Source organism: Anabrus simplex, chromosome 1 (genome assembly GCF_040414725.1).
Source record: "Anabrus simplex isolate iqAnaSimp1 chromosome 1, ASM4041472v1, whole genome shotgun sequence".
In the NCBI taxonomy this organism is placed as follows: domain Eukaryota; kingdom Metazoa; phylum Arthropoda; class Insecta; order Orthoptera; family Tettigoniidae; genus Anabrus; species Anabrus simplex.
Genome location: NC_090265.1, coordinates 1421572154 through 1421585477, shown reverse-complemented (window position 1 = coordinate 1421585477; position 13324 = coordinate 1421572154). Strand labels below are relative to the sequence as shown.

Below are 13324 nucleotides of genomic sequence, written 5' to 3'. Positions count from 1 at the left end.
GATATAACGCTACCTAAGTATGAAAACTGGAACGCTGTCCAGTTGAGCTTCATTTAACATGACTATTGGTTCTGCTCCTTCCCCATACACTTTCATCACCACCGTCTTGGTCTTGCTGATGTTTAAACCATATTTCTTAAACTCCTCATTCCAGCTTTGTATTCTCTCTCCCAATTCCTCTTCTGAGTCACTCCAGATCGCAACATCATCTGCAAATGTGAAGGCTTTGATATCTCCATGTTCTTTCCTTTTAATAGATTTCATTACTACATCCATTACAATAATAAATAGAAGTGGTGACAATGAGCTGCCCTGCTGCACTCCCCTCTTTGTTTCAAACCAGTCCGACAAACCACATCCTACTTGAATACAGCTTCTGTTCCCACTATACAACATTTTCACTTTGTCTATGAGGCTGTCTCGCACTTGAAGTTCTTTCATGCATTGCCAAATTCTTTCCCTTGGTACACTATCGTATGCTTTCTCAATGTCCAAAAATATTAGAAATAAAGGCTTGTTCTTCTCCCAGTATTTTTCCATTAGCATCCTAATTGCAAATATAAGGTCTGTAGTTGACCTTCCTGGTCTGAAACCATACTGCTCTTCTTCCAAAATTGATTCAACATTATCTCTGATTCTGGTCTCTATTATTTTTTTCAATATTTTCAGGACATGACACAGTAGTGTGATACCACGGTAATTAGTACATTTTCGTCGGCTTCCTTTATTGAACAGAGGTACAGTGATGCCCATCTTCCAGTCCTCAGGAATAGTATTTTTCTCCCATATCTTGTTGAGCAATCTGTAGAGCCATTGGATTCCTGGAATTCCCGCTGCTTTCAGCATATCTGCGCTGTTCATCTATGCCCACTGCCTTTCCTTTCTTCATGCTCTTGAGCGCATTTTCAACCTCAAGCCATGTAATTGGTGGTTCAGTTGTGGTTCCTCGACTTGGCTCTCCTCTATCCGTTGTTATGTTTTCTGTATCTCCATTCAGCAGCTTTTCGAAATAGATCTTGAGTTCTTGTTTAATTTCTCCCTCTTCTTGTGCCAGAGTTCCATCATCACGTTCTATTGCTTTTATGATCTCTTGGTCCCTTCGCTTGTTTTTCACTACTCTGTATAGCAATTTCATATTTCCTCTACTGTCCTCTTCCAGTTTGTCTGCAAACTCATTCCATTTCTTCTCTTTTTCTTCCCTTACAATGTTCTTTACAGCAAGTTTCTTATTCCTGTATACTCCTTGAAGTCTTTGTATTTCTTGTTCATTTCGTTCTTGTCCCTGTTTTTGTTTTTCCTTGTCCAGTGCCTTCTTTATTTGGTTTCTTTCTTTCACCGCTGTTTTCACTCTATCATTCCACCATGGTGTCTCCTTTTTTCTTTTGATAGAACTTGTAACTCCACATAGGTTTTTGGCTTCTCCCACAAAGGTGTCTTTGAAGGCCTTCCATTCTTCATAAATGCTGGTTACTTCACACTTCGGCAAACTCTGTTGAATCCTTAGTTTGTATTCTTCCTTTATTTGGACTTCTTGCAACTTCCAAGTTTTAACCCTTGGTTTTTTCGTAATAAGTTTCTGCGTTTCATTTGCCTTATGTTTGAAGTCTACTACCAACAATCTGTGGTCACTGTCCATGCTTTCACTAGGGATGACCTTTACATCTGTGATGTACCTGCCACCATATTTATTTGTGATTACATAATCAATGTTCTATACTGGCCATCCCAACTGTACCTTGTTATTCTGTGACTGTCTCTTTTTTTGAAGAATGTATTTTTTATTATAAGATCATTTCTTCTGCACAGATCTAATAGTTGTTCTCCTTCTGGGTTCCTTTGTCCAAATCCATGTGGACCAATGATGTTCTCGTACCCAAGTCTGTCTACCTCAACTTGCACATTTAGATCTCCAATAATAATAACATTTTCCTCATTAACTGCATCTTCCAGGTCTTGCCGAAATCTCTCTTTGTCTTCCTTACTGCAGCCTGTTTGTGGGGCATACACTTGTATGACGGTGTGCTTAGTGTTCTCCAGTTTCATGAACATTTTAATGATTCTATCACTTTTGCAGATAACTTCAGCTGTAGCATCAGTCCTTTCGTTAATTAAGAATCCAACACTATTTTTCGCTACCTTCTCCTGTCCACTCCAGTATAATTTATAACCTCCACGAAGTGTCTTACTTCCAATCCCTTTCCATTTCATCTCACTTAATCCCAATATTGATATTTTTCTTCTATCCATCATGTCTAGGAGTTCTTCTAACTTTCCAGTTAATGATAGAATGTTCATAGTTCCAATTCGGTATTTGGGTCTCTTTTTTATTTGGGGTTTCCTTTCCGAATATTGTATATCATCAGCCTTACGGTCATCATACTTTACAATTGTCTGAGAGGACGTGTCAGTCCAGTCCATAATATTCTTTCCGAGGCTCTTTTTCTTATTGAAAGCAACTGTACTCAATACTTTCCTGCTGACTTTCTAGGCCTTACGCATAAGAGGATTTTCTTTCAGGGTTTACTCCCTTAGCCTTTGAGGATGCCTTCCTCATCCTACAAGGCAGTAGGTTCCATCTGTACACCCCAGAAGGATGGGTTGCCTCTTCCACCATCTCCACAGTACCGAAGTCCATCTTCTCCGCCGTAGATGCCGTTGAGGTCTTCACCCTTAACCCAAGGCAAGGGCCCTCCTTATTTATGACCCCTGGAGAGAGGGTGTCCCAGTATTTTAAAACCCCCAGGAATTGGGCTACCTGTTGGTCCGTGGGTTGTATTGGTTATTTCAACCAGCCCTACATACTGTAGGGGCCCCCTATCCGCATCCGCCACCTGGGAACGCGCTCTGTAGGGGTCAGGTTCCCCTGGTTACTTATTGGAAGTTAACCCCACCCACAAGGACTAAGTTATATACATGTCAGTTCTAGTACAGTTTTTTACACAAGTTTGTGGGATGTAAGTCTCGTTGTTCCTAGCTGACGGACATCCTCATGGATCGGAAGAGAGTCATTCTCGGGAATCTTCAACCACAGATGAATCAAGAGGCTTTTCTTGTGATGGGAGGAAGTAAAATGTTACTGAGTACCAGTAGCCATCAGAATGCAGCAGGAAGTAGTGTTCATGATGCACATGGTTTGGCAAAGTTGGACATGCCAAGTTAACCACCTCTACAGCACTTCTTAAGATACCATGTTTGCCCTGAGTGGTGCAAAATAGAGTGTCAGTCAGATGCTCTTATATTGCTCTTCTGGTTCTCATGACCACAACAGTCCCAACAAACAAAATTCCCATCTTTGATCCCCTGTGCCACAAACTAACAATTAAGAGCATTGGACTGGCCAGTCAGATGAACTGCAGTTATTGGAGTGCCATGTGATTTTAGCATGTCATCCTACCAGCTGTACTGCTTAGTTTTCTTGATCGAGTCTGTTGCCTCTCATATCAGACAGCTCCTCATTTGATAGCATGCAGCTGAGTGAACACTTCTAGTCAGCAGCCCTGAGGATGGTTTTTCGTGGTTCCCCATTTTTACACCAGGCTGTACTTTAATTAAGGCCACAGTTGCTTCCTTCCTACTCCTAGCCCTTTGCTATCCTCATCGCCATAAGACTTATCTGTGTCGGTGCAACATAAAGTGGGGCCAGTGACCTAGATGTTAAGTCCCTTTAAACAACAAGCATCTTCATCATCATCAACATAGAGCAAATTGTAAAAAAAAAAAAAAAAAAGGAACTCTTCTCCAGCCCTCAGGCCTCAATTACAATCGCTGAACAGGCTGAGAACTGAAACCAGAACCTGTGGGCAAGTGGCAGATATGCTAACCTAATGCCATGGGGCTGGTCCATTCTATAATAATTCAATAAATAAAGATATTACACATATTTTACCTCACCTTCAATGTGTGCAAGACTACCAGGATTCCTAATTTTTGCTTCCTTTATACAGTGATCTGCTTCACTAAAATCTCCAAGTAAGTGATATGCACGAGCTTGTAAGAGCCATCCTTTCATATTCTTTTCATTCAGCTTGATAACGTTATCGCAATCTTCAATGGTCCGATTATAAAGTCCCAGTCGTAAGTAAGTGAGAGCTCTGTTCGAATACAACAACCAGCTATCTCTTTTTGCCTCAATAGCCTGCAATAGATATTAAAATCAAGTGAAATCTAGGAAATATTTTCAAAAGTACTAGAATATTATTTACTGCCCAGTATCAAGCCACAAACAAGAACTGACCAGTATCACAAAAATGTTATTAGGAAGTTTATGAATCAAAGGGTCACAAATTCAAAGCTACCACAGTAATAACATTGTGTTATAACTAGTGCCGCTGAAAGAACGTAGCAGGATTCCACTATGCACAGGTTTAATCTAACATATTAAACTAGAATGTCCAGTTTTCTGAAGCAAGAGAGACTAATACAACATATAAAGTTAACCAGTGACCGTTACATTAACTCTATTTCATGTAAGATTAAAAGTCCAAAGATACATGTGTACTACAATGTACAACAAATGAACAACCAAAAGAACTTCATAGCAGATGAACAACGGACAGTGTGCAACTGCTTTACGTGCCAGCTTTCTTGACTGTGTTGATATGAAATAGTACAGTACTCTATGGAATGACCATATTGTCAGGGACAGACTTAGGTTATTGACGCTCCTAGGTGCAGGTGTTAAGGCTGCCCCCAGCCCCAGCTCTATGATCCGAGGTGTTTCCTGTACTTGCTGATTATTATATTTAAAGTATTATTAGAAGCAGATTCCAAAAGAAATAATAGTTATTAATACTACACAAGAAAATGATATTATTAATGGTAAATTCCTAAAGAAATAGTAAATAACATTACACAAGCAAATGTAATAACACTGTCCTGCGATGGTTTCATTGCCGCCATACTGTATAGTTTTTGGGATGGCTTTTGCATCTTGAAACAGGATCCGGCATTATTTTTCCCACATCATATCACATTTCTTTAAAAATCTGGTACACTTAAAAAATCCGACATTTCTTCTTTTGTGCACATACACCATTGCATATGTTATTTTGTTAGGAGAAGTGTTGCCTTGAATACATTTTCTGAATTGATTTATTAGTGCAAACTCCTACAGCCTTTCGGCAACCCTGCATAATTACACTCACAGCTTAGAGTTGACATCACTGTACAACATAGTAGGTTTTGCTGATTAGCACCATTCAGTTGTAACAGTGCAGGGATACACTGTGGTTTGATTTATGATGGTATGGTTCTGGTTGTAAAAAACAAAAACAAAAGTAGAATTTTTTTATAAATTATTATAATTGTGTAATTTTATATTGTGGCTGTTATTGATTCAATGTAGAGGTATTAAAGAGTGTATGTTATATAACAGTTCTTTGTATTAAAAATGACAGCCAATTTCATTCAGGTCACAGATGGCGTAACCACATCGAAAACAATAACTCAGACCAACAGTATCCTAGAGGGAGACCCATTAAGCCCCCTACTCTTTAATGTCGCCACATACAATGTTGTACAGATGATTAGACAAGAGACGTAAGATATAAAATTCTACATATATGCGGACGACATGGTCATTGGATCGAATTCCATCTACAACCTGCAAAGAGTTATAAACCAACCTGAGAAGTGGGCACAGGAAAACAAAATAGAAATTAACACCGAAAAAACTGTACAGATGACATTCCGGAACGGAGGTCAAGAAGCTGCAGAGGACAGGATATATCTAGGAGCAAAACCTCTTGTGATAGTCAACAGCTTCAAATACCTGGGAGTGAGTCTGCACACCACCGCCAGATCTTTCAGAATACACGTGTAATCCTGTGCAGCATCTGCCACAAAAGCAATTTTTGACATCAAAGAATTATCCAGATTATCATTAACAACCGCTATGGCCTTATTCAACGCAAAAATAGTTCCCATCGCAACATACGGAACAGATATTATTTTGGATAAGTCAAGTCTAAAAGATCTAATGACTTTGGAAGCTGTTAAATCAAGATTCTTGAAAGCCGCTCTAGGTGTTTTGAAACACACAAAGTTGAGGCTAGTATATGAGCTCGCAAGAGAACCATTCTTTATAGAAGAACTGCGTATGAGACTTCCATCCACCGACAACTCGAATAAACTGTTCCTTGAAAGACAAAAGAAACAAAGAAAAATTTGGCTGGACTTTTATACTACAGAAGCTATTGTAAATAGATCCTGGACCAACACGAATCAAGACCTCCGACACATGGTGACCTCAATAACTGTGCAAGGGTACCACCACAAAGTATGCAAGAACAAGCATTTTCACGATCCCGGGAATAACTGTATATGTGAGTTGTGCGATCAACCTTATGATCGTTACCACATGACCACTTGTGAAAAACGAGTAATACCCTTGATAGACTTTTGTGCTTCATTAAAATGTGTACAATCAAAATGCAGGGTAAAATGTATCACCAAAACTTAAGTAACTTATGTAACATATATACACAACTTGTGTGCATTCCTTTATAATAAAAAGGAAAGTGTTGCCAGGGTGATGACATGTTGATGGAAGTTATATGTATAATTGGTAGGAAGTAAAGGAGATAGAGATTGTATAATGGTTTGAAGATGTATATTGTGTAAGGAAGAGAAAGGATTAAAGTTTGATATATATAAAAAAATTCTGAAGTTTAATGGATAAAGATTCAAGTAAGATAGCTTGTGATGAGAAAGAAAGAGATGTTAAAACAATATACAGTGGGATACAGCAGCCCTTCCAATATTGTTTGCTGCAGTCCAACTAACGTGCACATGGTTATAGGGGTGCTATTCCCATGCAGGCATACTGTATGGTACTAATGTTCAGTGAGCACATTTTGCACACGATTCTGAACTCTAGCAAAATGTTATGTCATCCGTTCGCAAAACATGACACCTTGAAATCATGTTGCAACGTCCTTTTACCATGTAACTATGTTAATGTGTCGTGCCTCGTGGCCGGGTGTAACAAAGAGGGGAATTAATGCATAAAACTAGGTAACAGTGCAGTAATTAATGTCTTAAACACCAAACCGGATGGAGTAGGTACTCTGCTCTTGTTGTACTACCAGCATGTTTCCAGCAGTGTAGCGTAGCGGATGTGGTTAGGCGTTCGCCTAGCAAACGACGGAATATGCCAGCGGTGGTTTGAATCTTGCATCGTTCAAATATTTTTGCATCGGTATGATGTTTGAATACATAAACACAGGCCCACATTTGCCACATTCAAACAGTAGAATGACACTGTTATTCATCTTGTGCCCTGCGCATACTCTGCTGGTTAGGGCATGAATGTACAGTAATCTCTGCTGTCACTCGGCTTGTTCTCCACAGAGGAATACGTTGACATGCTCGTCATTTATGGGGAAACAAGACAAAACATGTGTAAGGCACTACGTCTGTATCAGGAACAGTATCCCGACAGGCAGCACCCGGCTGCTACGACATTCCACCTAAGACGCCTAAGGACAACAGGCGAGATTTCCAACCAGCCACCAGTACGCGATAGGCCCGTTACATCAGGTGAAACAGAAGAGGCCATTCTGGAGGGAGCTCGTAGTAATCCACACATCAGTACAAGGGCAACTGCATGACAGGTGAACACCAGCCAACTCTCTGTCTGGCGAATACTGCATGAACATAAATTTCACCCATATCATCTTGAGCTACACCAAGAACTCCATGGGCGGGATTTCGAAGCTCGAATGGAGTTCTGTCGGTGGCCATTAGGCAGACTGGACAACGATGCAGCATTCGTATCACATATCTTGTTTTGGACAAATCGCACTTCCACAATAATGGGAACATCAATCGCTACAACACGCACTATTGGAGTCCGGACAATCCTCACTGGGTGCGATGGGTGGCCCATCAAGTACGATGGGGAGTGCATGTTTGGTATGGAATCTTGGGGGATTGCCTGGTTGGATCTTATTTCTTTGATGGCCATTGGACAGGCCCAGGCTACCTGCACTTTCTGCGTCAGGAACTCCCACTGCTGCTACTGGAGGATGTGCCATTGCAGGATCGTTTGATGATGTGGTTGCAACAGAATGGAGCTCCACCACATTCGACTTTGCCCGTTCGTAATCATCTGAACGAGGAACTGCCAGTAAAATGGAGAGGAGGAGGAGGGCCTGTTCCTTGGCCTGACAGATCACCGGATTTAATGCCGCTAGACTTCTTCTTGTGTGGACATTTGAAGAAGGTTATTTATACTCAAGTGCCGGAAAACCCCGACCAGCTCCAGCAACTCATCAAGGACGCCTGCCGAGCAATTATACCTGGAATGCTTCAGCGCACAAGACAATCTATTGGACACCAGGCCAGAATGTGCATAAACCAAAATGGTCAGCACATCGAGCATTTGCTGTGATAAAACTTTGTCTGGGCAGTTGTGTTCCTATTATTTCTGGTCTGTATATGTCTGGTCACAAACACATTCATTCACACATAATTTGCATGAAAGTGGATACTGAACTTACATTGCGTGCGGTATGTATTAAACAAATATTTCAAAAATTTGTAATCTTCACTCTGGACTCGAACCTCCCACTTGACATGCAAGCCCGCATCGCCACACCTTTACCATTTACACAACAGTTCTGCATGGCAAACTGTGAAGCTAATAGCAAGTATTATTAGTTTTACTGTGGTCACAATATCAATTTAGTGTTTCACCGGCGTGTCAGGTTCATAGTTCTAGAAGGCACACACGTCTTCCACTGCTTAATACGAGTATAACATCACAGCGTCCTATCATGGTGAGGCGGTAAATACCAAGATATCCGGATGTGTTGTCCGAGCATACCGGCAGGGCAGATGTTTTCAGGACAGAATGAATATTGTGGGTTGCATAAAACTACATTGGAAGAGGCGGGTGAATCATGCTGTACACAGTACTATCCTACCAAAGTATAATTTTGGTAATAAAGCATTAATTATGTTTGGTAATATATAAGAAGACGATAAAGAAGTAATACTACCACGGAGAATTTTAGAGGAATTGAAGGTGTTTATTTCCATATGTTGGATGAAGAATATTCAAGAGCATCTGAAGATATTTGTAACAGGGTGAGCTGGACTGATTACACTGTTGCAGTGCTTTCTATGCTTCAGTCTGGGTTTTACTTCATTTGCTAATGAGAACAGGTAGTATGTCACATGAGTGACATACTGTGTTAATCTTTATATTGATCTTATATCAACATGTCATGTCGTGGCTGCAAGAACAGTCCAGATATATTTTGCTATGTGTGTGGAAGTTTCGTTCCGATAAAACCTCATACCTCATAAAGTTTGTAGTATCTGTGTAGAGCAGTTACCAATAGTGGGTGAACGGTGAGGGAACAGCACTGCCATTCAGAATACCAATGGTGTGGCGACAACCTATAGACCACAGTTTTCACTGCTACTTCTGTTCGGTACATGTCAGGGGTATTAACAGCAGGAAAAAAAGGTACAATTTTGTATCTGAGCAATATTTCATCCACAATACTACCTGTTTCTCATGGCGCTAATGTACCATCACCACATCATCCAGAACAATTAAATGATGGTTCCTCTTCTGAAGATGAGGCAAAAATGGCTGGTGCTACCTTTGACTGTGATTTCTCACCAGAAGTTGCTGAGAAAGAACATAAATTTTTCTTACAAAGTGCGCTGAGTGACTTAGAATCTGCTGAAGTAGCCTACTTGGGTCCAGACTCCATGAAAAGAACATGTTGACACCAGGGATGATGTACTATTGGTACAGAGAACGCAAAGAATAATTTATACCCTTCATTTCTGATGAGCGTTTACTGCAACAATGTTCTGGAGGTTATGCTGAAACTAAGAGTTGCACATTATGACCCTGCTCACCGGAGATATTTTACTGATGCCTCCAAGCCTAGTTTGAAGTGTGTTCTTCTTCACAATGAAAACGAACCTGCATCAGTTCCCGTTGCTAATTCAGTTATGCCAAGAAATGTACAAAAATCTTGAGATTATGTTGAGATGAAAGGACCAAAAAGGACCCCTACTCAATATTTCAGAGGCTCATTTCATATCATTGGACCAACGAGTAAATAATATTCAGAACTTAAATGAACCAATAGATAAGATGAACATTCTATATGAGGTCGTTCACGCTTCCATCTCTAAAACATATTCAAAGAGAACAGTTCACTAATGGGTCACTCTCCTGTCCCCTCACACCTCTGAAACTTCACAGCCAATTACGAATATAACACCATCCACCTCCCAAGCACGTCCCCCTCCATCATCTTCCTGCAACAGGCAATACACCAACACAGGCAAACAGTGCACATCTGACACAACTAGCGACAAGGTCATGAGGTCAAGAAATAAGGGAGTAAGTACAGTTAAATAACAACTCATTTCTTGAAGCAATGATATGTATACACCGTACTTAATACCCACTGTTCTTTTCTTTACAGACATTCCATTCTTCTCACATTTACACCCACACAATAGTCACTTACTGGCATGAGATATCTACTTTCAATGCAACAACTGTCTACCTCAACTTTGCAGATAATAATAATCATGAAGTATGTTCCCTCAAGAATCAATAGACAAACCTGTGTACCACAATAAGTGTTAATGAGATATTTTCATTTTACCAACATTAAACATCTACAGTTCCTCATATTTCTTTAACAACATACTATTTTAAAGCAACGTAATATTTAAATGTGAGTGTTTCCCAGTTGGACTGATGACAACAAAGAGGCAGTAAACAGGTCATTTGACATCAACTAAAATCCCGAGATACATGTTAATTTTACATGCCAACAAATAAATCACCTTTCATCTAGAACACAGAAGATCTCCAGTCTAAGAGTCACGCATTATATTTAATATCAATTTGTTCAATTGACTTGAACACGCAATTTTATAATGCATTTCCATAACAAGAAAGACAATTCACTTCGCTTCTAAGACGGGACAATTTTAGTGAAATACCCAATTTTTTAACCAAGTGCATGTGTATTTGTTTGTAAGTGTGCTTGTCAAATGCTTTCTGTAATTTCATGTATGTTGAGCTAAAGATGGTCCTTAGGAGACCGAAACTGATACTCAGATATTAAATATAGATATTGTGCTTATACAGTGTTGATTGGTAAAACATCCTTTGTAATATTTTTCGAAACAAAGTAATCATCAACATGGAAATGAAAATCATTAACTATGAATTAAACTAATCTCGGTCCATTTGGACATTTTCTTTATTATAAGAATATCTTAACTACTGTCATCCCTCTCGCTCATTTATTGATGCATGTACCTATATCATCCTCACTTTTATAATTTGTAATGTATCTTAAAAAACTACAATTAAGAACAATCAGGATCCTCATTTATTATCTTTCAGGTTTGAGATTAAGGCAGAAGATGTCCTTAAAAAAAAAGGGCAAAACATGTCCCTATAATTTCCTTCATAAGATTTAATTCTTAATTAAAATCACTCTTTATGAATTGAATGTTGTTGTTGTTTGAGTCATCAGTCCATAGACTGGTTTGATGCAGCCCTCCATGCCACCCTATCCTGTGCTAACCTTTTCATTTCTACGTAACTATTGCATCCTACATCTGCTCTAATCTGTTTATCATATTCATACCTTGGTCTACCCTTACCGTTCTTACCACCTACACTTCCTTCAAAAACCACTGAACAAGTCCTGGGTGTCTTAAAGATGTGTCCTATCATTCTATCTCTTCTTCTCATCAAATTTAGCCAAATCGATCTCCTCTCACCAATTTGATTCAGTATCTCTTCATTCGTGATTCGATCTATCCATCTCACCTTCAGCATTCTTCTGTAACACCACATTTCAAAAGCTTCTATTCTCTTTCTTTCTGAGCTAGTTATCGTCCATGTTTCACTTCCATATAATGCCACGCTCCACACAAAAGTCTTCAAAAACATCTTTCTAATTCCGATATCAATGTTTGAAGTGAGCAAATTTCTTTTCTTAAGAAAGCTCTTCCTTGCTTGTGCTAGTCTGCATTTTATGTCCTCCTTACTTCTGCCATCATTAGTTATTTTACTACCCAAGTAACAATATTCATCTACTTCATTTCCTAATCTAATATTTCCTACATCACCTGCCTTCGTTCGACTGCACTCCATTACTTTTGTTTTGGACTTATTTCTTTTCATCTTGTACTCCTTACCCAAGACTTCATCCATACCATTCAGCAACTTCTCGAGATGATCTGCAGTCTCAGATAAAATAACAACATCATTGGCAAATCTCAAGGTTGAATTCCTCTCCTTGGACTGTGATTCCCTTTCCAAATTTCTCTTTGATTTCCTTTACTGCCTGTTCTATGTAAACATTGAAAATGAGAGGGGACAAACTGCAGCCTTGCCTCACTCCTTTCTGGATTGCTGCTTTCTTTTCAAAGCCCTCGATTCTTATCACCGCAGACTGATTTTTATACAGATTGTAGATAATTCTTCGTCCTCGGTATCTGATCCCTATCATCTTCAGAATCATAAATAGCTTGGTCCAATCAACATTATCGAATGCCTTTTCTAGGTCTACGAATGCCATGTACGTGGGCTTGTCCTTCTTGATTCTAAGATCAGACGTAAAGTCACGATTGCTTCACGTGTTCCTACATTTCTTCTGAAGCCAAATTGATCTTCTCCCAACTCAGCTTCAACTTGTTTTTCCATTCTTCTGTAAATAATACGTGTTAAAATTTTGCAGGCATGAGATACTAAACTAATGGTGCGGTAGTTTTCACACCTGTCAGCATCGGCTTTCTTGGGAATAGGTATAACAACATTCTTAGGTGGAATTAACTAAACATTAATACGTATTTCTATGACTTTAAGTTGTATGATCTGAGCTGTCAGTGAAGAGATGGCATGGAATGGCATTAGTAGACAAATAAGTTTGAGTGGTGTCTTTAAATGTAGGAAAGATGATAATATGAAGATAAAGTTGGAATTCAAGAGGACAAATTGGGGCAAATATTCGTTTATAGGCAGGGGAGTTAGGGATTGGAACAACTTACCAAGGGAGATGTTCAATAAATATCCAATTTCTTTGAAATCATTTAAGAAAAGGCTAGGAAAACAACAGATAGGGAATCTGCCACCTGGGCGACTGTCCTAAATGCAGATCAGTATTGATTGAATGAATGATTGATTGACTGATTGATTGATTGATTGATTGATTGATTGATTGATTGATTGATTGATTGATTGATTGATTGATTGATTGATTGATTGATTGATTGATTGATTGATCTTTGAAGCTAGAGAGTTACAGAAAATTACATTAATTGT

At 39.3% G+C, this 13324-nt stretch overlaps 1 protein-coding gene across 1 annotated transcript in view; it reads right to left on the bottom strand.

Annotated features, from left to right (window-relative positions):
* Positions 1 to 13324, bottom strand: part of LOC136879135 (tetratricopeptide repeat protein 12) — a 172831-nt gene that overhangs the window by 57678 nt on the left and 101829 nt on the right. Inside the window, exon 4 of the mRNA XM_067152890.2 lies at positions 3892 to 4135. Within this exon, the coding sequence (XP_067008991.1) occupies positions 3892 to 4135 (244 nt within the window). The remainder of the gene's footprint in view (positions 1 to 3891; positions 4136 to 13324) is intronic.